Below are 26,948 nucleotides of genomic sequence, written 5' to 3'. Positions count from 1 at the left end.
TGCCCCCTCATGCACAAGTGGTGAAAGTTTTAAGCTGCTGGTCTTTGTTTAGAACAAACCAGGATGTGCTGTGATGTATGTACAGACCCAGTCAATTCTAACCAGAGCTTGCAAACAAGCCAGGATATGAAATTGAGACTGATGTCTGAACTGGGCGAATGAGTGTGTCTTTGGAAGGTGGATGGTATGACATGGGTCAAAGCATTATTAGGCAGCACCTCTTACATCAAGCATTATAGGATCATTCAGTAAACAAGTGAGGGTTCACTGAAGAGAACAATCTATTGACAGGTCTTCACCTTCCTTTATGGAGGAAGCTGGAACTGAGTTTTCTGTAGCACTTTAATAAGGCTTTTTCAAAGTCAGTGAAGCTGTGCGCACAAAGCTTTGGCAACTCTTCAAGGAGGGTTTAGATAATTATATTGGCACATTTGGATCTCTTTACTGAGCACCTAAAGGCATTCAATTACACAAGACTCAGACTAAAAGTATAATTATCCCTTGCTTGACAGGTCAAGAGAGTGCCATATTAGCAGGCTAAAAGAGGTGCCTCCCATGGTTGAATATTTGGTGGGTATCTAAGGAGAGAGGAGGGATATGGGATGATGAGCTTTACAGCATAAACAAGAGGAGACAGGGGTGCAGGAGTACAACATGTTTAGCTTAGTTCCTATGCTTTAATAAGAGGAACAAATAATAGGAGTAGAGGCCAAATTTCTTTTGAACAGAAAGTGAAAGTGATTCAAGCAATTTCTGATCCTTGTCTCCAAAATGGCTCCTTAGAAGCAGCAGCTAAAGGGACAGATTCCCTGACGAGGGGGAAAAAAAACCCCTTCTCTATATTTCATACTACATATTTTACCCCAGGGAGCTCAAATTAAAATTCCTGTCAGAACCATACCTCTAGTATGGGGTGTGGGGGGGGGGGAGTGGGAGGTAAAAGCATCATCTTTTTGGTTCAGGACAGTTTGTACTTCAAATCTCTCATGTTTTCCCCTGATGAGATCCCTTAAGCATTTAGCTCAATGGGAGCATAAAGGTTAGCAAAAATGCCAGATTGAGGAATATAAGTCTCATTCACCTTGTGGCAAACTGCAAACCATTAAATCACTACATGCACTGAGCTGGCATTCCGTGTATTTCTTAAGAGAAGAAAATAGTAATGGACTTTTCTTTTTTTAAAAGGACCATCAACTAGTTTGCACTGATGTACCATAATCATCCTGCTGGCTAGGTCAATTCAGGGGAGATACTGCACAGCAATTTCCACCACCTCTTAACTGTCAGAATAAAAGATTGTATGGCTCGCCCTAGCAAAACGATATCATAACAGACAAGGCTCCTACTGAGATAAATTTGTCTTGTATAAAGAGTGTAAAGCAGAAAACAAGATAGTGGTCAGTCTGTGGTCAGGCAGATGAGGTGCTTTTCCTTTGGCTTGCACCTGACCTTCTCTGCCACTCAGGCTGGAAAAGCCTTCTATTTTGACTTATCTTCTAATGTCTGCCAAGTTTTGTTTCTCTAATTTTGTTTGTACCAGAAGTTATTTTTATGGAGAAGGGGAGCAAGGGAGAGGACGGAAGGGATAAAGGCAGGATTGAGTCTCTTGAACTCACTCACCATTGGTTGGTTGTAGTGCTCCAGGGACATGGTGACCACGTTGAGGCAAATGATGAAGGTGATGAAGATGTCCAAGTAGTGGCTGGTGCAGACCGAATGGATGAGGAGGCGGACAGAGCAGTAAGTGGCATAATACGGCAAGCGCTGCGCTTCTTCAATGAGGGTGTGGGGGGGGGGAAACGTTCCAGAGAAGGATAGAGAAGGGACAGGGGGAAGGTTAGAGAGGAATGGAGAAAAGAAGATGGAGAGAACAAATGATGGGAAGAAAGGTATGAGAATATTTGAAACAAAAGAAAGGCAGAGAGACCATGAGAAACGAAATAGAAAGGAAAACACTCACAATGTGGAAGAGGGCACACCAAAAAGAAAAGCAGAGAATGGGAAGAACACCAAAATGAGGGTGAATGAGTGAGTGAAGGGAATTTAAGGAGAGGAGAGGACAGGACAGGAGAGGGTGAGAGTGACAGAAAGAATCTGTTAGTCCCGTGTTTGTGGAAATGATACTAAACCAGCATTTCATGCCCCAACAAATTAAGCTTACAAGTGATAGTAGGGAGCAAGCAATTCCAAAAGAGGAGAATCTGAAAGAGGGAAAAGATAAAGGAGCCCCAGGATTTCAGGCAGGAAGTGCATTCGGAAGGGTTTAAGGAGATGATGAGAGGAAGGAATTGGTGAGTGGAAGATGGGCTAATTAAGGTCCTAGATGCATTTGGGGGATTTATCTCATCATCAAATTACAAAGACAGACAACACAAATGCGGGCCATACCACAGACATTCTCTTAGTTCCAAGGTTGGTTTGGAACACAGGGTGCGAAACCATTACAGGAACGGGTAGGCTCAGCAGAATACATACACACACATACATTTTTCTTCTTCTTTTTTGGGCAGTTCATTTCCTTGAAGGCAGTTAATGCCAGAAGTCCCATTTTTCCCAAGAACACAGCTGATGCTATAGTTAGTTAGAGAGGGTCTCTGAAGGTACTGGGTGGGGAGGTACATCCTTAGGAAAAACCACCCAAATGCTCTTCAGCATTGAGTGAGGCCGCAGAGACAAGACGGCATTTGTAGAAAATGAGTACTTTGTCAATGTCTTCCCATCATCGTGTTGGGCCTAACCCCTGCCCTGGTGTTCCCTTGTGTTATCAACTGGCTTGGAGATAGAGGAAGGACAAGATGAATAAAGTGTTTGGCAGCACCTCAACGACATTTTCCCAAGAGGCCAGTGGCTTGGAGAGTTTTTACACCCACATGCACATTTATATATTGGTCATTTTTTGTTTTAAAAAAAGAAGAGGAGAAAGTTTTTTTCAGAAAACCTCAGCCTACGAACCAACTAAACACTTAGGTTGTTTCTTACTCCGACGCTTCTTCTCCAGGCGCCTCAGGCGTTTCTCCTCTCGCCGACGGGCTTCCTCTGCTTCCTGGTGTTGCCGGCATTTGTGGAAGTTTTCTACCACCACCCCTACAAACATGTTGAGCACGAAGAAACTGACGATGAGCAAGAAAGAAATGAAGTAAAGGAGCATCCAGGGGTTATTGTTGGTGACTGGCTGAAATTAAGAAAAAGAAGAATCAAAAAATGATTTTCGCTTTATAAACTTTTCTTGTTCTCATCTCCCCTCCCAACAGTTAAGAATATGAGAAGAGCCCCACTGGATCAGGCCCATCTAGTCCACCTTCCTGTGTCGCAGTAGCCCAGCAAATCCCTCCGGGAGCACACAAGACAACAAGAGACATGCATCCTGGTGCCCTCCCTTGCATCTAGCATTCCAAGGTAGCCTACTTTTAAGATCAGGAGGTTGCACATACCCATCACGGCTTGTAACCTGTGATGGACTTTTCCTCCAGACATTTGTCCAATCCCCTCTTAAAGTCATCTAGGCAAGATGCCATCACCACTTACTTTGGCAAGGAGTTCCACAGACTGATTACACGCTGGGTAAAGAATTTTTTTTTAAATCTGTGCTAACCCTCCCAACACTCAATTTTAAGGGATGCTTCCTGGTTTTGGTGTGTGAGAGGGAAAAGAACATCGCACCATCTACTCTATCCATCCCATGCATAATTTTTATGTCTGAATCATGTCCTCCCTCAGGCGACCTTTTTCTAGACTGAAGAGCCCTAAACACTGTTCTGTTATTGTTTAAACTATTGTACTTTAAATTTGGACTATGTATGAAATAGTTTTAAATATAATTTGTTCATTAAATAAATATTTCAAAATAGTGTCAGGATACTATAAATAGGTTTGCGAGGAGGGGAAAACCAAGATGATGGGTTTGTTGGAAATCAGATATTTTAGAAAAGAAGGATGACAATAAGAACGTATGACTGGCTTGACAAATAGAGACCTGTGAAATGTCTTGTTCTCCCATATCATCCCCCAGAAAATTTGGATCAACAACGAAAACCGACACAAATTGAGCAATGGAAATTATTTTATGTTTGGTTGAAAATGAAGTTTTAGAAATATATGATCAGGCATTTATTATTATTATTTATTAATTTATTAATTTATATCCTGCCTTTTTGCCCCATGGGCACACAAGGCGGCTTACAACAATTAAAAATACAAAAATAGCAATTAAAAACAATAATTAAAATAGGTGCACATAATTAAAAAATCTAAAACAAGCCCCGTGGATTCTAATATAAAAGAGAAAAAAGAGAAAGAAAGCCAGCCAGCCTGTCAGCAATTAAAAGCTTTTAGATGAGTGTATCCCCTGGGGGCTGGGGATAAGAATAGGTCCTCAGTTTGGCTGTACTTGTCATAAGAGGCGACTAAACAGCCACCGGGTAGATGGGACTCGTCAGCCTGGGAAGGCAGCTCATTTGAGAGAAGGAAAACTCTGATCCCAAACCTCCACTGCCTTGTGGCTACATCCAGTTATGGAAAAGGCTTCAGGAGTCAACCTCGAGGCAAATTCCGGAGCCAGAGTCCCTGAGGCAGTTCATGGCTGAACACAGTCACGTTCTGGCAACTCCTGCGACACCGCTGGAACCAACTGTATTGGCCTCTGCCTTTCCATTGGACCATTTCAGTGACGTGGAGAGGGGGGATTTGCTGCATGCGTAACAGCCTATCCTCCATACCTACTTTACCCAGGCTTCGTGCACTGGAGAGGACACTCTGTTCCAGAACCACCATTCAGAGCGTGACACCATAGTCTTCCGAGACTGAAGGATGCCAACAGCAGATGATTGTATTACATATATACTATGATATGATATGAATGATGAAAGAAAAATGATATTAAGAGGTAAATTTAGAAGAGGAAACTGATTAAGATATGTAATGATTTATTAGTTTTAGGGATATATGATAATATATGATTTCCTGCACCTCTTTTTTTGTGTAGTGAAGTTTGTTGTGTTTTTTGTGTTATATGTTGTGTGTGTTAGTTTATTTTTGTTTTTGGAAAATAAAAAAAGAAAAGAAATATCATCCCCATTGCTTCTCAGACACTTATGATGTCAATGCCAGATTGCTGGGAGCCCTAAGGCAACATCCTGCACTGGGATCCCCATGGCACTCCCCCCCCTTTGATGGTATACTAGGTGCTACTATTGCCACTAATACTAAAGATTCTGGGGCAAGTTGGCCATTTGGGCTCTGATGGGTGTGGGCTCTCAGCTAGTGCTCAACCTGGTTGAGAGGACCCTCAGGAGAGGACCTGAGAGGACCTGGGGAGTCATAATGATGGTTCAGTAGAAAGAGTCTTTGAAGGTGGCAGACTTTTGACTATATTCATCTCACTTCTTTCCAGCTACTAGGTTAGGCAATACTGATGTGTAAATTTTATCAGGAACACTAACCTATTCCTCACTTTATCATGAATTATTACAAGACCAATTCAAGAACTAGTGGAATCTATTTTTCCACTAATTAATCTAATCTAATAAATACTGTTAATAATAATCTAATGAGAACTGTTCAACGTTTCGTTGAAAAGTGGTATAAAAATGCTCATCATCATAGCAGTAGCAGAAGTATGAACCCTAAGCCTGAAAGTTCCTGGTTCATTGAGTGGACTAAGGGCCCAATGCTATCCAACTTTCCAGCAGCCATGTCAACAAGGCATGGGCTGTATCCTAGAGTGGGGAGGGAGAAGTCCTAGAGGCCTCCTTAAGGTAAGGGAACATTTGTGTTCCCATTGCAGTGCTGCATTCCCATTGTGTTCCCATTGTGTTCCCATTGGTGTGCTGCAAATGGTCCATAAGTGTGCAGTGGAACAGTCATTTGTTTGCAGGGCCATGAATGTGAGCCCGCCCCCCACTGGCTGCATTGACAATTGTAAAAAAAACAAAAACTGATGGTGTGTCTTGACAATGTTGGTGCCTTGTCAGTGTGCCATGAGATGAAAATGATTGAAAATTGCAGCTCTAAGGTCTATTGGGATGTTTCACCTGGTGATCTTACTCCAGCTCTAAAATGGAGTAATTTGTTTGCAATTGTGAGAACTCTCTTTTCAGTAAAAACAGAGGAACCAGGTGTCTGTCTGAGCCTACTCATGGTAGAGGGGACACATATATCTGACCAGGATGCGATATGTGTGTGTGAGTGAGAGAAAGTGCATGCAGGATGTGAGTGTAGGGTGGCACTAGTACTGAAGTAGCTAGGAGTAGTACTTTTGCTAGCTAGAATAAAGGAATAATTACAATATCAGGGAAGTGAAGGATAATTACAATAATTTTCTAAAGAACTCACTTAGCAGTATCCACACAAAGAATTAATATTCAATCACCATTATCAAGCAAAAGGACTGTTAAATATCAGAAATTAGTACAAGCACTACAGCATCTTGGGGAGAAAGAATTTTCAGGCTCTGGAGGGTAAAATTGATGTCTAACGTGCCAAACAGAAAACTTACATGAAAAATAAAACTAAAGATTTGGAGAGCTTTAAGGGACTTCCAAGTAATTAAAAATAAACAAACAACAACAACCCTACATTATATTTGCAGTACCACCAAATCCCCACAAGCAACATAAAACCTTGTCATATATGCTAGATGGGGAAAAGATGGGAACAGCAATTACCTGGTCAATCTTTTAATTCCTTTTAATTTCAAGACGTGAAGGAAACCAACATGTATACATGTGTACTTTAGTGCTAAGTGGCAGTCTGGGAAGCATGGATCAGGCCACTAATATGACTCCTGGACTGAGGGCCTCAGATCGACAAGTCAAGAAGGCCATATTTTTATACATTTGGTAATCAGCCCCGCCCCCCACCCCCTCTCCAAAATTCAAATGGAGCTTGTTTCAAAATTCAGATATTCTGCTGGAATAGTAGGCTTGTGCCTTGGGACCACAACCACCTCATTAGGGTCCCTGAATTTGGGAAAAACAAGTTTAGCAAAACAAAACAAGGATCCCCAAACTCTAATGGTCATCACCAACTCCACGGCTAAACTCAGTCTAAACTCAGAACCCACAAAGGATCCCATTCAATTCTATGGCTGAAAAGTCTATGAAAACCATAGGCGCTAGAGCCTTGTGTTGTTCGTTCTCTGGTTCTTCATTCTTTGTTTTCTGGTTCCTCGTCTTCCTTCATCTTGCTTTGCTATTGGCTCATGGAACATTAATCTGCAGGTGCTTCAATAAGCCACGCGTATTCCAGCTGCCATCCAAGGACCACAGTGCCAGCTGGCACCCAGGATAGATAACACCCCACCCCCTTTCCTTTCCACCATTTCTCTTCATCCGTCTCCCCAAGCACAACCAAAGGCACTAGCCAGAGCGGGCTGTTCAGCGAACCTTTGTGGACCTCCTCTCAATGCATTTCTTCCCCCTGAGAAAGCAGCTTTGGCTATCTTGTGCTGCTCTTCTCCTTGAATTCTTAGGGCAGAGGTGTCAAACTCGTTTCATATAGCAGGCCGAATAGTGTTCATGACACCTGCTGAGGGCAGGAAGTGACATCATTAAGCAGATTATGGCCTGAAATAAGCACTTTGTTCTCAAGTACGAACTCATCAGCTGCAGGGTGGTGTAGTGATTTGGGAGGCGGACTTAGACCTGGATGATCCAGGTTCAAATCCCCCTCAGCCACAAAGCTTCCTGGGTGACCTTGGGCCAGTCACTTTCTCTCAGCCTCACCTACCTCACAGGGTTGCTGTGAGGACAAGAAAGAGGGGAGGAGCATTTGTGTAAACCGCCCTGAGCTCTTTGGAGGAAGGGCGGTATAAAAATGTGAAAAATAAATAAAAATAAATAAATAAGTGACGGAAGAGAAAATAAGCAAAAATTGATCATATTTCCAAGATATGAGAGAACCCAGTTAACCCATGGACTGCCTTTCAGTGCTACTTCTGCTGAGGTGTCACTTTCCAGCTCAGCAGCTGAGAAGTGCTTTGTGAAGTGGTGCCTTGGCAGCAGTGGCGCTGCTAAAAGGCTGGCTCTGGGAGATCCCAATTATAACCGGGGGGGGGAGATAAAGAGCTTCTGGGGGGGGCATCTGGCCCACAGGCCTTATTTTTGACACCCTGGTCTTAGGGCTTGCCTCATAGCCCTCTTTCACCGTGAGACCCCACTTATTCAGGAGGTTTGCTTGCTCTTGGCTCTCTTGCCTTGTTATCCTTGCAATGCATCACACTCAAGTCAAGAGACATGGAATGGAAACTCTGACCATTGGCACAGCTTCGCCATTAACCAACAATGACTCTCCATGTTTCATAGTCTCTCTCAGGTGCAGTCACATTGACAGACGCTGGTTCAGGCTACAGACAGCTGCACCTCAACCACAGCTTTTTGCCATGGTCAAACTGTGGGCACTCTTCTCCCTACCAATTCCACTAATCTCTCCCTTCTCCACCCTGTTTCTTCCTTTCCTGCACCTTAAAACCCTCATTTTCTTAACTCCAGCTCTTTCTGGGAAACTCACCCAGTCCCTCTAAATCCCTTTTCTCCTGTCACTTATGCTGCTACATACCCCCCTTTCCTCCTAAGAACTGCGCTTTTCTTTCTCCCCCCCCCCCCAAAAAAAAACACTGCATACTCAAAGAGTCCACTTGTGCACAAATGGTCAAAAATAGTTTTCCCCTTGTTTAACCGCAATGAGTCAGTGGGCAAGTTCAGATAGACATTTTTCATTCCCCCTTTTTTATTCTGTTAAGTCACCATAATAAATCCTTTTTGTTGCATGTTTCATCCTCACCTTCCTTGTCCTTTTCCAACCAAACTGCTTAGTTGTACCATTGACCACTACACAGGTTCCCTGCACAAAGAGTGGTTTTCCCCTGTGTGCACATGATTACATGTGTTTAAAAAGCACACTCAGTATCACAGCCATACCTCCCCCCTGTCATAGTTAACCAACAACAGGAGATGGGAAGGTATAGATAGTTATAACAGTGCAGTGCAGAGCTCTGTTAGAACTAACCTAAAGCAACAGTAACAAAAACTCAATGAAACAAAACAGCACAGATAGTAGAAAGGAGGGCATCATGTCACAGGTACTGTACAATAGGTGCCCACAACATTTCTGCAGCCACACTTCACAGGTCAATCAGAATGAACATACTGAGCTGGACAGGCAATGCACTTTCCCACATATAAAATCTGCATATTTGACCACTGAGAAAACACCCCACAGCAGAAGCACTGCCTTGACAAACCACATCTAATCCCTCACAACAGCTGAGAAAACAACTATGCATTGGTTGGATCAAACATAGCAGTCTGAAAGGATGGAAAGCCTTAAACACACACAGAAATATCTCTTTAGTCAAACTTGTGCTGTGTAATCCTATGCATGTTTACTTCCAAGTAAGCCCCACAATATTCAGTGGGGCTTACTCCCAAGAAAGCATGCATGAGATTGCAGCCCTGATATTTCATATTCATTGTATGCCTTCATATAGCCTGTTGACAATATAGTTATTTTTTAAAATTCTGCCCTGCCTTTCAGGACTAAATCTTCACAAGACAGCTAACATCAATAGATTAAAACAAGGATATGAAACAATCAAACAGCAATTAGGCAACAACCACTAAAACCACAGCTAAAACATGATCTGCCTGCTAAAAGCCTAACAGTGTGCTTAAAAGTAACATTCATAAGGATCTAACCAGCATCTTTACATATTCCCATGCAGGTAAATTTTCTGTTTGCTCACATGTGCAAGTGAAGCAAGAATATTAAGTGAAGTTGAATGGGAAATGGTTCTCTCCAAAGGATTGACAATACTTGCTGGGGGCAAAAAAACCCTCTCTGCTTTATGCATGAGAACACAGAGAGATCACAGGGTGGACGCAATATTCCATCAACACTGTTTGGTCCTGTGCAACTGCCATTTGCAGTAGAGAAAGCACCCTGCATTATTAAAGTCAACATGAACAGCAGCAGGTTTTAACAACCAGCAATGGAAAAAAAAACACCCTTTTTATAGGGGAAACGGCAGCAAGTCGTTATAAATCAGAAGAGCTGAGCTTCCTGCCCCAAAGGACACCTGCTGCTACTGCAAAGCTATTATGGGATACAAAAGAAGAAAGCGTAGAAGTTTTTGCAAAAGGAGCAAACACGGGAGCACTAAAACCATTTTATCCATATGAGATAGCTGAAAGATGCTCAGCTTTTGCACAGAAATGATGATAATTGCTTTCACAGCAAATTAGAAAAGTGAAAGCAAAATGCAGACGATAGGAAAGGCCTGAAATGTATGTACTGTTTAGAAGTATTAAAAATATGTAACTACTGCTAAGTGACCTTTTGTATGCTGATTGCTTGTTGTTGGTTAGTGATGATCAGTTGATATCTCCTCAGTGGACCCTAATGGTGTTGGAGGATGTTTCTTCAGGGAACTACTACCAACTAGGATACAGTTAACTGCCAGATCAGAGCTGAGTGCAATGTTCTGCTTTCTCTCTGTGTGTGTGTACACACAGCAGGATGCAATGCAGCCAGGTCTCAGTTTTGTAGCTGACTAGAAGAAGGTGCCCTGGGAGCTCTGAGGGGATGGGGTGGAGAATCAATGGAGAGTTATTTTGCTTGCTTGGTGGTGGCAACAACTGATGCTTTTTTCTTGTTTGTTTATATATACTGCATCCCCAGTGCACCTGGTACGTCACAGAAGACACCGACAGGTCCCTGAGCCCAATGAGACTGCAGTCTCAAACAGACTACGGGGAAATGCCAGATAGAGGGAAGAAGAGACAAGGGGAAGGAGAGAAGAACTCCACACGTACTTAAAGCTTGGTTACAGATGGGAATGAGGACGAAGAGGGTAAATCCGAGCCCACTTGGAAAAGGTGGATTTGAGGAGGGCCTTCAAGGAAGGGATTTAGGTGGCTCCATCTTTCGAAGAGGCAGTTCCACACATAAGGGAGCAAGAGGATGACTCGCATCATTTGCCTGGGTGGTCTTCTGCTCTCCCATGTTCAATGTCACTCTTTTGTAAATAAATATATACCCTCCCCCTCAAAGAAATCAGAAAATAACACTACGAGTCAGTCTCCAGCGAGGCATCCAGAATTGAACTAAACCATGTGGCACTACTGGTGGAACATCTTACTGCTTGGGAAAGTGCTTAACAAAGCTATTGGGAGATATTTAAAATGGCTTATACAGCTGACTTAAAGTGAAACGACACACCACGTGCTGGGTTTTGAATGATTAATGGTAGCTGGATTGGTGATTGGTTTCCCCACAGATTGGGGTCATGACCAGGGGAGGGAATGGTTGCACTTACCCCCACTGCTGTGGTCCTGAACCGGCTCAGATCCTGCATGGCTGCTATTTGCAAAGGGGGGGGGGCTCCCAATGGAAAATGCATTCCTTGGTAAATGGCAACTGCAGGGACTCTTGATCTAGACCAGGATCAATGGCGGTGGGGTGGAAGTAGGGTGAAAGCCCTTTTCCCCTGCCATTGATGAATAATGGGGGGGGGGGGGATTCAGCTGCTATTCAACATGTTAAAAAAACCACCACACATTTGTAAAGCTTGGGTTTAAAGTGACTTCTTGTTAGACCCTTTGCAACCCAGTTCAAAGCAGCATGAATGATCCATTTCTAAAGATGAAGCTCCTCTACCTGCTGGTCCACAGCCACCGCATCCAGTCCATTGTACATAATGTTGACCCAGCCATCTTTGGAAGCCAGCACAAAAAGTGACATCAAAGCCTGCAATGAATGAACACTGGTCAGCCAAGAAACATTTCTGGTGGATTTTTCACAGGTTCAAAATTTAAATGTGATAAGGACACATGAAAAACAAATTAGAGAAAGCATCTCCTTCCTCATCATCCACCTTGCTCTGGCCCAAACTACATGTTACATTCATTAATGGCCTTTACAGATTTGTCGTTACTTGCTGCAGGAACAGAGTGTGATTGAGACCAGGACCAAAGCATGGTGGGGGGGGGGGAGGCTTCAACCTTTTGCTCCCACCATGGACCCAGTTTATGCCAGCCCCCACGGCAGCTCCCAGCTTCAGGAAAAAAATTTCCATTGGCACCAAGGGAGCTTCTCTCCCAGGGGAAAGAGCAGTCACCCTCCCCATCTGAATCAGGCCCCTCCTGTTTAAGCAAAAAGAGAACACAAGCTGCAGGGCCAATTAAGCAAATAAACACAACATTTAGTTTGGCCCAGGAAGAAATTAGGGAAAAGGGAAAAGAACATGCCTGTGAATGAGAGAAAGAGAGACAAAAGGAGGAGCTGCTACCTGGCTGTCCTCTGAGAAACACTGCCCTAGAGAATCACCAACTGAGTTAGAAAACATTACAATCCACACTATCTCTTGGTTTGCTAAAATGTCACAAATCCATCACATTCAAAGGAATGCAAAAAAGGGAACTTGATAAAAAAAAATATTAGAACTATGACACACACCTGATGGGTAAAAAAAGAAAAAGCTATCTCCCTGATTACTTCCTCTGAAAATGTACATGCCAACTCTCACTTCCCCATGTCCCACTCAGCACAAAAGCTGATCCACTGAAGGGGATTCAAGCGGCTTTAAAAGGCTTCTCTCCATCAACTGTGGGAAGAGAATAATGGATAGAATGGGTAAGAAAACAAACCAATGAGAAGGTGCGCTCCTATTGATTTTAAAGTGGATGCAAACAGGGGAATCAGAATAATTTAACTGGAAATTTAAAGCATCCTACCCAACTGTTCTTTTAAAAGCCCGGTGAGACTGAGATTCAACAGTTTCCCTAAGAAACCATTTTCATTTCCCATCAGTTCTTTTGGTGTCTTTGGTACCACTGATCACTGCATCCTTCTAGACCAGGGGTGCCCAAACCCCAGCCCTGGGGCCACTTGCAGCCCTAGAGGATTCCCAATCTGGCCCTCTGAGAGCCCCCAGCCTCCAATGAGCTCTGGCCCTCCAGAGACTTGCTGAAGCCCGCGCTGGCCTGATGCAACTGCTTTCAGCGTGATGGCCAACTGTTCGACCTCTCCTATGAGCTGTTGGATGAGGGCTCCCACTGCTTGCTGTTTCACATCTGTGATACAGCAGTAGCAGCAAAGAAAAGGCCAGCCTTGCTTTGCGCAAGGCCTTTTATAGACCATGAGCTATTGCAAGACTTTCATTCATTCATAAGTTCCATCCCTAAAGTCAATTTATTCAAATTTGAAATTTGAAAGTAAATTAACTCTTTTTTTTCCGGCCCCCGACACAGTGTCAGAGAGATGATGTGGCCCTCCTGCCAAAAAGTTTGGACACCGCTGTTCTAGACCAGGGGTGGGTAAACTCCAACCCGTAGGCCATTTGCAGCCCTTGGGGACCCCCAATCTGGCCTGCAGGGAGCCCCAAGTCTTCAGTGAGCCTCTGGAACGTCAGAAATTGTTGGAGCCCATGCTGGCCTGTGACTGCTAGTCACAACCACCAGACACAGGCTGCGGGCCGAGTTAGAGCAAGGCCTTTTATAGTCTTCCTGTGTTTTCTGCTTTTCCCTGGGCATTATTTTAACCCCTACCCCCTTGCCTCTGAACGACTTATGTCTCCATGAGCTTCTGGTTTTGTCTCTATGTTTTCACTGTGCAAGGGGTGTGTGGCAATCAGTTCATAGTTCTCATGCGGTTCTACATGCCTGTATTGTAGTTCTCATGTATATTATAAATAAGCTCAGTAAAATTCATTCATTCATATAAGTTATGTCTCTAATGTATTCGTTTATGCAAATTATTCCATAATACTGTTAATAAATACTGTTAATAATCTGAAATGCAAATTAGTTCTTTTTTTTCAGGCCCCAGATACAGTGTGTGTGAGAGAGAGATGATGTGGCCCTTCTGCCAAAATGTTTACCAAACCCTGTTCTAGACAGACTGGCCAGAACAGGGTTTGAGGATTTCCAGAAGATGTTGCTGGGGAACTCCAGTTCAACACTTTGGCCTAAGGGGTCTCACACTGTTCTACCTTGTCCTCCATTCTGTGAATATTTATGTGAAATAACCCCAGAGAGATTATCTGGGGATTTGGAATACAATCTTATTAGCAAGTGGATGACACCCAACCCTATCTCTCCTTTCCAGCAGGTTTAGGGGAGGCTGTCAAAATTCTGGTGGCCAAGGTTGGTGATGGACTGATGGCCACAAACAAATCTTAATCCAGATAAGACAAAGGTGTTCCTGGTCATTAATATTGTTGATCTGGAAATAGGTAGAGGTGTTTGTTTCCTGTGAATAAAACAGGATTACAGCCTAAGTTTTACTGAACACAATGGGCTTAAAATAAATAATTTTCAAACACCTCTAGAAACAGAACTTCAGTGTGGGATAGATGGAGTAGTACCACCTTTGAAAACTCAGGTTTGCAAACTGGGGGCGTGCCTGGACAGTTCTGAACTTGGTTGCTCAGGTGACGGCCTTGGCCAGGGAAGGTTTTTACCAGCTGCATTGATTCCCAGAAAGGATAGATCTGACCATGATAACCTGTCCCTTAGATACATCATGCTTGCATAACTACAATGCATTTTATGTGGAGCTGCCTTTTGAAAGGTGTCTATAAACTTCAGCTGATGCAAAATACAGCATTCAGACTGCTGCCCAGAGCCAGTTACCAACCAGAAGCATGCAACTTCCTTAACAGCTGCCAATTCAAAATGCCAGATTTAATTTTTCAAGCAGAGTTTCTCAACCAGTGGTATGGGTACCACCAGTGGTACTTGAGGTGGTATCTGGTGGTACTCACACGACCCCTGGACCCCTGACGCTTGCAGCAAGACCAGGAACACAACACAACAAACAGAGGTAGGAGGCTAGGCTCAGTGGGCAGAGCTCCAAAGCATGCTTTTCTGTGGTTGAAGAAACCCCCCCCCCCATCTACCCTGAGCCTCTTACTGGTGTTTGTCACATAGTATTTGGTCTTCCAACCCAGTAGTAAGTGATGATGATGTCGTTGTCAGTTACTTCTCGTGGTACTTCAAATAGGTGGACCACGTGAAGTAGTACAGTGCAGGACAAATGTTGAGAAACACTGCTTTGAAACCTTGTATTGTTAGGGACTGGAATTTCTGAAGGTCTGAGGTCTCATTACAAACTCTACTTCATGGAGCACTGCCACACAAAAGGGCTGGGTAACAATCTCCAAGTGCCAGATGGTGAGAATAAGATTTAAAGTAACCCTAAACTAAATACATGTAGTTCTTTATCCTTATGTGTATGTCCTGGGCAGGGCTAGCCCAGACCTCCTAGCACCTGAGACAGCATGATAAATGCTGCCCTCCAATACCTGGTGATGTGCCAGCCTCTGTTCCTTCCACCCTCTGCACAGAAAAAGGAAGAGGAAATGAAGCGGAAGAAGAAATGTGCGTGTGTGTGTGTGTGGGGGGGAAGACTTGGACTACAGCACACTTCCCTCTCCCAGGCTTCCTCTTCTGCTCTGCCCCCTTCTTCCTTTTTCAGTTCAGGGAGGAGGAGGAGGTGCAATGAAGGTTAGTGTGAGGATAGAGGTGGGGACCCTCTGCCTATCTGGGGCCTGAGGTGACAGCCGCAGTTGGCCTCATGGATGGCTGGGCCTTGCTCATGTGTTCTAAAATCTCTGGGCATGATTCGACCCAAAGCTGAACTCATTTAACTCTCCAATTAAATTTAATTGGATGTAAAGTTCATGTTCAACTTTCTCCAGCTGATGAAGTGAACTATAGTCCATAAAAGCGTGTGCTACAATACATTTATTCATTGTTAAAGTACCATAAGATTTTCTGATGTTCTTACTGCTATTGACTAATGGCTTCCCCTCCGGCTGTTGAAACTAATGAGTCTTAAAAGTTAAAATGACTTGGCATTGGCTAGATCAAGCCCTTTGTTATTCTGATTATCCTCCTCAATAATGTATATTATTTACAGCCCAAACCTAACCCTGTGTAGTGCCAATGGAACGCGCATTCAGTTGACACCGGCTGCCATAAAGTAGTTGTAAAGCGCTTTGAGGCAGTACAGGCTGCTGGTGTTCCAGCTGGAAGACTAGAGTTTTCCCACACATGCCAGCAGATGTTGGGAGGCCTGCCAGAGCAGATATGCCTGGCACAGGGGGTGGAACAGGGTAGAGGGGCTGGCAGGGAGGAGGTGGCATGGGGTGGGGTGGGCAGATTGGGGAGGAGATGGGCTAAGTGGATCGGCCATGGGAGGGGGTAGGATTGGCAGCGGCAGCACATATTGAACCCTGAGCCCTTTCCTGGGCTTGATCTGCCTGCTTGGAACAACATGGACTTGAGCCAGTGACAGAGCTGGTGCAAGTCCATGTTGCCCTCTAGCAATTGCTAGGGTTTATTCTGGGGCAAGGGCACACATGTCCCTGACCCTGAGGAGACCTCCAGCAGTTGAAAATCCCCTGCAGTATGTAGCAGAAACCACACCGGCACTGCTGTGTCACCATGCGGTGTTTAGGTAGGATTGGGCTGTTAATCATGTATTTTTAAAATGCCTTTCTAGACATGTATGAGAGCTGGCGTAGCATACAGGAGAACAGACTGAGCTTCAGATCAAGACTTCCCTAGTTTGACTCTCACCTCTGTCATGAACTGACAAGGTGACCTTGGGCAAGTCACTCCTGCTCAGTCTCAGCAATCCAACTGCAATAATACTTACCTTACACAGTTGTTGCAAAGGACAACATCAAGACACTGACATTCCTGGCTCTTCCGTTGCCCGGGAGCCAGAAACCAAATGCTGTCCACAACTGCGGTGACGTGACGACATCACCACAATTACTTCCGGCACCACACACTTTTTCACTTTATTTCCAAAGTGAAAGAAGCAGGCAGTGCTCAGAGTGTCACTTGCTTCTTTTGCTTTGAAAATAAAGCAAAAACACAAACGGCAGCATCCTGCTTTGAATGGCCACCCACTTTTTTCCAAAGTGCACTGCACACTTTTTTCACTTTGAAAAAAGGGGGGGGGGGAAAGCAGGTGGCTGCTTCAAGTAGCACACAACTACTTGCTTTTGGTTTTTCCCCAAGGCTGGTGAGGAGGGGCGGCGGATGGCGCTGCTGACTCTGTAAACATTCCACCCAGAGTCACTTGCCCCTGCTGATCCCACTATGTAGGCCAGTGCATCAGGATAAGATGTAAACTGCTTTGCATACTCAGAAAATGTGATTAAAAAATGTACCAAGTATTATATCATTCTCAAAGATGGCTACCAATGTTAAAACTGGAACAGAAATAATTATAAAAACAATAAAAGCATTTTAAAAAGTGAAAAGGAGAGCAACAACTCCTCATCAACTGCTCTCCTGAAGAAAACTGACATCAATAGGTGCCTGAATGTAGATATATGGCCCAATCCTATCCAGTTTTCCAGTATCAGTGCAGCTGTGCCAATAGGGTGTGCACTGCATCCTGTGGTGGAGAGGCAATCACAGAGGCCTCCTGGGAAGTTGGATTGATTGGGCCCATGGGGGGGGGGGTTGGTGGAGTAAGTCTTTAGGGAGTAAGCTCCAAGAATATGCTACCCGAGTAAGCTCCACCAAACATACTTTGAGTCAGAAAGCAAGGCTTGTGAAGCAGATCATAACCCTCTGCTAAGCATGTATGGGTGAAAGTGGTCTTTAAGACAACCTGGACCCAGACTGTTTAGAGCTTGTTAAGTCAATACCAACACTTTGACTTGTGCCTGGAAACATATTGATGGATATGTTTAGATTAGAATGTGGTTATCCAAACTGGATAAATTTCTGAGGGTGAAGCCTAATCAGATTAGCACCATTACCTCTTAGTCTTATATGTGATAAACTTGTAAATGTAGACCCAGGTGTTTTGGAGGTGGAAACCCTCATTTGGAACAGAAACATGCATTAGGAAATACATGGGAGTCTAAGGTAACTTGGACGGTTCTACATTTACCTGGCCCAGGTTGTCGAAGTTGTATTTGTGATGCACCCACTTGTAATTGGCAGCCATGCAATCAGATCTGTTGGTGATGTTTCGGATATCCACACCCAAGCAGTGGTAGAACTTCCCTTTAAAGAGCTGCAAGAAGAAACCACAGGGTCAGAGACTTTATCAGAAGGATGGACCTTCTGAGCTAAACAAGAAGCCTCTCACCTCTGAATTACTGACACCAACATGGTCTGTCAGGCCCATTGTGACTGAGGGACAAGTTATACAGTAGACCTGTAATGTGATTGGGTCTGCATGCTTGGTTTTTCAAATGTAAACAGCAGCTATGAAGGGATTGATAAAGGGTTAAAATCCCCCTCCTCTCATGAGATGGCAATTTACAATTGAAAATTAAGCTCTCAGGCCCTGACACACAATAGGAATACAGGTTGAGTCTCATTATTCCAGTGGATTCCATTCCCAGAACTCAAGTGGATGTCGGAAAAAATGAACTAAAGCAAATCAATTTTAAAAACAAAGTTTCTTTGCTCAGGTGATTTAAAAACAGCCTTGCTGACCTTTGTGATATTAAGATAGAGCCATTAAGATCCTTCAGTCCTTCATTTAGTCTCTCTCAAGATGCTAAGAAAGGCCTCACTCTGATCCCTCCCTCCACCAATGCAAAGTATCTTTCTTTCACATGCTCAGGGGGAAGGAGGGGTCTTGAACTGAAGCTGAAGCTGCCTAGAGAGAGAATGATTGATGGATTGTCAGCTGGCTGCCCTCTCTCTCATTGTAAAATGACTGTTTTCCTTTAATTTAAAGGACCCTTCTCATTGCATTGACAGAGAAAAATCTGTGGATAATTAGGTTATACCTGTAATCACTTGCATGACTGTCTCTCTCTACAACAGTAAGAAAAGCAGTTTTTTTAAAACTGTGATTTTAAAGGGGTGCCTTTTTCCCCTTCTCCAGTGATCAGCACATTCCTTCCCATTTGCAGTGGCCATTCGTGTTGAGTCAAGTCCGTGTATAAAAATCCGTGTATAACAAGGCTGGACCTGTATTGTCTGGCTGGTCCGTATAATCCACTTGCCACTGGATATCCATGAAGCGGTACATAAGAGGAAATTTTAGGGATCACTTGTGTCCCATTCCATTTCCCAGCCCAAACAAGCATTTCTGTGTTCCCAAATAATTACTGGGTCTACTGAAAGCAGAAATATGACTTGTAAAAAAGAGTTAAGCACTGGGAAAATATTCTCTGCTTCTCAAATACTTTAAAATAAATGTGCCCTGCTGTGAATTTTTACATTTCTGGTTTCCCAGTTCCCTTTGCCGCATGGCGAGGACCAGAGCATCATTTGAAAGTTCAGGGTGGCTTTCAACACTACAGGAGGCAAACTTGCTTTCAAGTACTCCTTGTAGTGGAGTACCTAACATGGGAACTGACAAAATACAGATTAACAGCCCAATCCTATCCCCCTCCAGCTCATAGCATGCAGCACTGCTGATGGGGCATGCGCTGCCAGCTATGGTGGGGGTGTGTGTGTGACAAGATGGCCTGAGGCCATCTAGTCTCCAGTGGGTCTCCTCAGACCCATGCCAGCTATTTAGTTGGCATAAGTCCAAGGACAGCCAGGGTATATCAGGCTGGGCACAGGCGGCTAGGATCTGAGCGTGAGCAGCAGCAGCTGCTGCTGCTGTGACCCTCCCCCTTCCACCCCTGAACCAACTCTGGTTTAACCTGATTCCTGCCCCCAAACTGCTCATGGTCCCCACCCACACTGTTCCCACTGCTGACCTACCTGCTCTGGAGTGGGATCAGCAGGCTGCTGCTACTGGCATGGGGCTTCCCTGCTTCTGCACTGTCATTAGCAAGCAGCCTGGTGATGGAGCAGCTTGAGTGACGGCAGCCAAGGTTTTCTGCAGATGGATCATGAGATCCATCAGCATAAGGCCACCATAGGATTGGGCTATGAATACAGCACACTCTTCACTATGGCAGAGAAGCAACACCCACGCTTGCAGATCAGATCTCTGCAGATGAAATGCAAACTAAAGAAGATGTCACTTCCCCCCATAAACAACCGTGGGTGGATTCAGTGCTTGGAATGTGGGGGAGAGTCAGGAACTAACAAGAATGAATGTTTTAAAAACAGGTGGGAGATCTGCTTTCTCATGCATCCCAGCAATCCGCTTTTCATTCCAGTCCAGGGTTCTCTGATCCAGCTGAATCTCACTATAACCCCTGAACAGAAACCCAATTCGTTTGTTATTGTGAAATTCACTTCTTTTGTTTGGGAACCGGAGCACTTTACACATTATAATGGACAAAAGTGTTTGGCTTCAAGCAAGGGGATTTATTTTCTCCACTGCTTTTATGCTGAAGGTTAAGGTTTGCAGTGGCCATACTCATTGCGGACAATAACTATACCTGCACCCCAAGAATGCCAAAGATGATGAAGAAAGCACAGCAAATGAGAACGATGTTCCCAATGGGCTTGAGTGACGAAATGAGTGTCTCAACAACCAGCTTCAGGCCTGGAGCACGGCTTATGACCCTGAAAAAGAAGCACTGTGAGGGGAAACAATAAGGGAGACATATTGCTTTCCTTTCCGGGCAAAGAACTCGTCTAACAACTGTTAAAACACGGCTACCGCTCAGAGCGTCAATAATATTTTCATCGTCATTTAGAATATTTATACAGTGGGCCCTCGGTATCTGTGGGGATCCGTTCCAGGACCTCCTGAGGATACTAAATTCCATGGGTAATGAAATCCATGGGGGGGGGGGGGTGCCAGCAAACCAGAAGTGCCTTCCAGTCATGTTCAGGAGGTCTTCTGAGGCCTCTCTATGTCTCTAAAGGCCTCCCCAACAAGACAGAAAGACACTTCTGGTTTTCCCACAAACCAGATGTGTCTTCCAGTCACATCTGGGAGGCCTTCTGAGGTGCGGGAGGCCTCAGAAGGCATCCTGGATGCAACTGGAAGACACTTATGGTTTGCAGAAAAACTGGAAGCGGCTTCTGGTTGCGTCTGGAAGGTCCTCTGAGGCCCTCCAGCCGTGGGCTCAGCATCCGCGGATATTCAAATCTGCAATACCAAGCCCATGGTTAAGGAGGACCCAGTGGATGCCGTTTTTCGACAAAGAAGACCTCAAAGCAATTGACATAGCAAAAGGAATGAGAAGACAGTTCCCTATTCCAAAAGGCCTCACAATCCAAAAAGAAACATGAGGGGGATCAGCAACAGCCACTGGGAGGGCTGATGAGCTGGGATGAATAGAAACAGTTATATTTCCCATGTCCAGTCCAAGTTTACTGTAAGTTATGCCTGAGGTGGTGTCCCGCTGCTGTCACCTCCTCCTCCTCCTCACCTGCCTGTCTGGTTAGAAAAGTAGCCAGGTAGGCAGCAAGTGGAGAGAAGAGAGCAGCACAGTGCCATAGGCAGACAGATGCAGGGGTGAGGCAAACCTCATCAATTCACAGCCTCCTCCAGCCTGTCACCACTCCCGCCTGCCTCTGGGCTGGGCCAACCCTGCATAGTCTCCTACTAAATATGAAAGAATCATCACTTTAAAAGCTTAGCAGGGGGCCTGATGCATTCCCTACAAAGACATCACTTCTGTGTAGAACACAGCTTGCAATCTGTGTTGATATCATTACATCTTATGAAAACACATTTGTCTTCTTGCCACGCAGGGTGCTCAGGCTAGTGGGAGGTTCTGACAGCATGAACATATGACAAAACAGAAACATGCACATGTTATTATTGATTTTGTTTATGTATGTAAATCACTGACATCTTGCCTTTCCCTCTGAATAAATGGAGTGCCTACGCTTCATTGTGCCTGACAATTTCAAAAAGGTTACATGCAGTTTAACTTCTGTGGGACACGAGGAGTTAAATACCATGGCATCAAACAGAAATTCCTAGGCACCAACTTGTAGCCCACCAGAAAGTGCTGCCTCCCAGCCCTAGTCCTCAGAAGGATTCCATGATCAGTGGCATCAAAAGCTGCCAAAAGGTCAAACAGAACTGTCAGGAAGTACTGCCCAAGTCCAGGAAATGGCATAGAAAGTCCACCAGAATGCCCAAGGCTCTCTCAAAGCCCTATATCCCAAGCCTATCCTTTCCTCAACCCTGCTGGTGAAACCATGCCAAAAACAGATGTTGTATTGGGGGGCGGGGGGGGGGGAGATTGGGAGGCCTCAGAGGGGAAAGGGGGTTTAAATCCCCTTACACCTCCATAAGCCTTCCGCTCTGCAATGGGTCTCCTTGGACCTGCACCAGCAATTTTACTGGTGCAAGTCTGAGAAGAGAAAAGGGGTGGGCTGTCCATAGAGGGGGTAGGATCCGGAGCTTGCAATCACCGCCAGATCCACCCTTTCCAGCAGCCTCCTCACCCCTTTCCATCCCCTCTCCTTCCTGCCCCATTCCACCCTTCCCAGTCCCTCCCACCAGCTTACCTGCTCCAGCAGAAGGTTGTGGCACTTCTGCTGGCACTCAGGCAGCTGGAGCATGTTTTACAGGTGCTTTGCAACCAGTGGAATGTGCGCTCTGTTGGTGGTGGGGCCCAATAGGATTGGGCTTGGTTCAAGTCTCTTAACAACAATACTTGGATTTGTTACTGAATGGTAATGCAAGACTCGGGCTCAAACAAGACATTAGGGGCATCCACATGTTTGTTTAACATATATTTGCCTTGCTCATCTATATTGTGTGTGTGTGTGTGTGTGCATGTGAGGTCTATTTTTATACTAAAATGAGCATGTGGGGAGGGGAAGTGAAACCGTCCAGCCTTCACCTTACCTTCTTGTTCTCTATTGCTTCCAGCAATTTCCTTCAACCTGGCTCATTTTCACCATTGGGTGTAACCTAGGAGACAACCTAAAAGTAGGGTGGTAGGAGGGATGGTACCCTCTAGCACCTCACCTGAGTGGGCGTAAAGTGCGTAGCAATCGAAGAACGCGCAGCACCCCCAGAATTTTGGCTCCACCAGCTGAGGCTACTGAAACCACAATGTCAATGATGGACACAAACACCAAAAAGCCATCCAGGATATTCCAGCTACTGCGGAGATAGGCCTGATCCCCAAAATACAGGCCAAGGGAGACTACCTGGAGGAGATGAGAGAATGCACAAGCATGGAGAAAGAGACAGTCAGAGCCAGGCTACACTCCTAGAGCTGCACAATGAAGATAGCTCATATGCTCAGAGACCTTCCATAGCAACGCCTGAAGAATCAGTGGGAAATGTCTCATTGACTCTGTCATCTTTTATTCCGAACAAAACAGAAGAAACTGGAGGCTCTGAATTCACCTCCTCGAAGAAAAAGTTGCTAATAGCCACCAAGACCCTGATGCTCTCCTGCTCCCTCTCAGGTTATATATTCCTTCATTATCACAGGGATAATTATAAGTTTTGGATTACTGTGATTTGGAAATGAAAGGGTTTTAATTTTCTGTACTCCAAATCATGCCAGTCTGTGGGAGGAAACAGGAGAAATAAAAGCGCCAAAAAGTAGGGCCACAAGGAAAGTTTGCCCATTTTAATTTTGAGGTTGAAAGTGCTGTTTTTTTTTCTGAGGGGCAGAAATATTTTTTGAAAAATCTCCCCAATGTGCATATATTCACCTTTTTCCAAAGTGCTGCCATTGTGTCCCCTATCTGTGGTTGCTGGGGTGTCATTTATCTCCAGGCTAGGATCTCTTTCTTCTTCCTGAAATGATTCTAGCTAATCCAGGGTTATGTAGTGAACATAATGATGTCACAATATTGCACCAATCTGATTTGGCTATATGCTGATGTCTCTGAGGACAAACAAAGCCTAAGGACAATTCTCCTTGATTTTTATCCTTTTTTGCAGCAATTTCTGAAAAATCACCCATGGGGGGGGGGGGGGGGTTACTTTCAATTTTGCTGCAAACATTCACAAAAATAGTCCCCCTTTTAGATCAGTCTGATTAAGAAAGGACACTTGTCCCCCTAGGAAGGCTGAACAAATTTAAGGGTATAGTTGGGCCAATTCGGTGGAGATGGCTTGGCAGCTGTTACTGGATGACTTACCTTCAGGGTCATCTCAGCAACAAAGATGGCTGTGAAGATGTAATTGGAAACTGTGAGGAAGATTCTCTCCTAGAACAATCAAAGGCAGATTCAAAATATGTCTAGCAAATCATGCAGTTTAAATTATTGCATCAAGCTTGGCAAATACTCCTTTCCTGTTAGAAACTGGGTGGGTGGACCTGAAAAATCTAGGCTAAACTCAGGAAGTTCCAGTTAACAGACAAAAAAAGAGGACAGGTCTACTGCAAGTCCATTTTGGAAGCTGCACAGTGGCTTTTTGTGACAGATTCTGAGGCCAAAATATATGTTACTGTACTGGAATTCCAACATATTTTTCGTTTACAAAAGCAGCATGGGGGAAGGGAGGTTCAACTCTCTGCACAACTTAAACTGAACCCCACAAAGTTGCTATTAGCTGCGAACATTTACAGGTGCATTTTAGACCTCCCTGCCATCATATGGTAGACCTGATCCAAACTGCCCTTCATGTCTTTTACAAGGAGACAATTACTGTGCATTGGGAGTTCCAATCATGGAGTACCAATGTAATGTCCAGTTCGGCCCTGAGAAAGACACCCAATTTTTGTTCATATCTATATCCAGAGGCTGCAGAGAGCACTTGTGGAGCTGTCCTACTAAAGTTTCCCAAGGGCTTTCCTTAATAGATGGTGTAAAAATACTCACTGTACTTCTCTGTTCAATCTGAGGCCTCTCCAGAGCGATAGTGATGCAGTTCAGGAAGATGAAGGCCAGGACAATGTAATCAAAGAGTTTATGGGCAATGATAGTTTGGCAGAGGACACGAAACCTAGAAGACAATTAATTTGTTTTCAAACTGCATGTGTTTCTAAGGCACTACAGGGACACAGTTTGGAGGAGGATGGGAACGAGAGAATGGGATTCAACTCTGGCGTTGCTAGGGTGGTGCAGGGCATGTGGGCCACACAAAGTGACATACACAGGGGTGTGTGACACCACTACTGGCCAAAATGGTTAAAATCGCAGTCTTTAGGAATAATACCATCATGTTATATATCATTTGATGTGTAATTCAATGCAGAATGCAATGAAATAAACTGTGTTGAAATATCTCTATTCTATCAAAAGTTATATTCAAAAAAACCCAGCAGGGTGGGATGGTGATGCCATGCCATGCCCACCACCCAGGATGTTGCCATGCCCACTGCACAGGAGGAGGTCCATCATGGGGGTGACGTGCTCGCCTCCCGCATCGGGGGGCGCAAACCCTAGTGACGCCACTGTTTCAACTACTGCCTGAAACTTTGTTGTTGAACCGCCTAGAATGGAACAAGTTCTCTGGTTTCCACATAAAGGCCCTGTAACTGATCTAACCAGTGTTGGTTTATCACTGGCTTTTGGAATTTCTCATTATGACATTTGGGATGACATTTTCTGTCTCTATAGGCTTTGCATTGTGGTGCAGGATATCTGGCAAATCTCTGTAGAAAACTAGGTTCAGGGTGGAGAAAGGATCACGGGAAAATACAAGAAAAAAAACTAAAAGGAAAGGAGAGTAAGGGCCCAATCCTAACCAACTTTCCAGTTCCAATACATCTGCAATGCAGCCTTAAGGTAAAGAAACTAATGTTCCCTTGCCTTGAGGAGGTCTCCAGGACTGCCCTCCCAATGCACACACACATACAGCACACACCCCATTGGCATGGCTGCACCAGCACTGGAAAGTTGGATAGAACTGGGCCCTGAAACTGCCAAAAATATTACGTTATTGCTCCTAATTTGATCCTGTGCCCGACAGTGTAATTTACTGTTTTGTACTCAGAGCCATATACTCTGAAAGACAGGAATGTGTGATTGAATCACTAAAAACTTCCCATATTAAAATGTTACTTCAGTGTAGTCATATCACATCACATCCTATATTGCTCAGCACGCCAAACCAAACGTGAACGAAGACCCACCGGTTTTCCGGTGAGAAAAGGTAGATGGACCAATCCTCCCGCAACTCGCACCAGTCCGGCTTGTAGGCCTCTATCATCTTTTTGATACGGAAGCACAGGCTCTGAAGAAAAACGATACAGCAGAAGTTGCCATCTTCTTGACTTGCTCACATGAGAACTATTTCCTTTATGCCTTGCACACCAATAACCAGAGATATTCCAATTACTGATAACTCATCTTTATGGATCATTCACCACCCACCAAGCCCCATACAGAGTAAGAAAATGACTTGAAATCATAATCATAGGGTGATGATGGCCCAGAGTATTCAGAAGCTTTGCTTTGCTCAGACTTAGAATGATACAATTGAAATAGAATGCCAAGGCCATCAAAGCCAACCTTACGGCAGGATTAATGACCTAATTTACCTCCCAGAAAGTAGGAAATCATCATTGCCTTTTAACTCTGACTGAGGGTCGATTGCTGATTGTGCCACAGTTTGAGTTGCTAACAAGCACGGGCTACTGAAACCGTTTGGGACCGAGCATAGCCTCTTTTAGCCATATTTCCCAGGAGTCCCTTCCTGAGACAGACATTTCATATCTGGTAATGTTGTCCGGATTTCCAAGCTCCAACGAGTTTGACAGCTGCGAAGAACCAGGCCTGTACAAAGCCTGAGAGACAACTTTTACCTTGCTGAATCTCTAAACAGTAAACACTTAGACCAGTGGTTACCAAACTGTGATCCCTGGCTCCCTGGGGAGCTGTGGAAACTAGCCAGGGAAGCTGTGGGATCCTAGTGAAAAACCCACCGCCCTATACCATGTATAGGATTGTAGCCATAATGGGGAGCTGTGGCCAGTGGGTCAGTAGGTCAAGACAGCCACCAGTTGAAAAAGGATGGGAACCACTGACTTAGCCCATTGTCCTTAATACTGGCTATTACATAGATGAGATGGAGCCACAGCTGCAGCCAGATGCCTATTCATGAGGATGACCCAAGCGCAAAAGGTTAATTGAGGACACTGACATGTAATGTTAACACTTTTGTTGTCTCTACTTCAGTGG

At 44.6% G+C, this 26,948-nt stretch overlaps 1 protein-coding gene across 1 annotated transcript in view; it reads right to left on the bottom strand.

The window, feature by feature from the left end:
• Positions 1 to 26,948, bottom strand: part of CACNA1I (calcium voltage-gated channel subunit alpha1 I) — a 301,200-nt gene that overhangs the window by 36,682 nt on the left and 237,570 nt on the right. Inside the window, exons 17-25 of the mRNA XM_066634415.1 lie at positions 25,901 to 26,001; positions 24,645 to 24,768; positions 23,961 to 24,029; positions 22,828 to 23,012; positions 20,327 to 20,453; positions 17,914 to 18,039; positions 11,653 to 11,742; positions 2,980 to 3,172; positions 1,621 to 1,772 (exon numbers count right to left, since the gene is read on the bottom strand). Coding sequence (XP_066490512.1) covers positions 1,621 to 1,772; positions 2,980 to 3,172; positions 11,653 to 11,742; positions 17,914 to 18,039; positions 20,327 to 20,453; positions 22,828 to 23,012; positions 23,961 to 24,029; positions 24,645 to 24,768; positions 25,901 to 26,001 — 1,167 coding nt within the window. The remainder of the gene's footprint in view (positions 1 to 1,620; positions 1,773 to 2,979; positions 3,173 to 11,652; positions 11,743 to 17,913; positions 18,040 to 20,326; positions 20,454 to 22,827; positions 23,013 to 23,960; positions 24,030 to 24,644; positions 24,769 to 25,900; positions 26,002 to 26,948) is intronic.

The sequence above is a fragment of the Tiliqua scincoides genome, chromosome 7 (genome assembly GCF_035046505.1).
Source record: "Tiliqua scincoides isolate rTilSci1 chromosome 7, rTilSci1.hap2, whole genome shotgun sequence".
Taxonomy (NCBI): Eukaryota; Metazoa; Chordata; class Lepidosauria; order Squamata; family Scincidae; genus Tiliqua; species Tiliqua scincoides.
The sequence above is the reverse complement of the archived record's forward strand: the minus strand, read 5'-3'. Positions and strand labels throughout refer to the sequence as shown.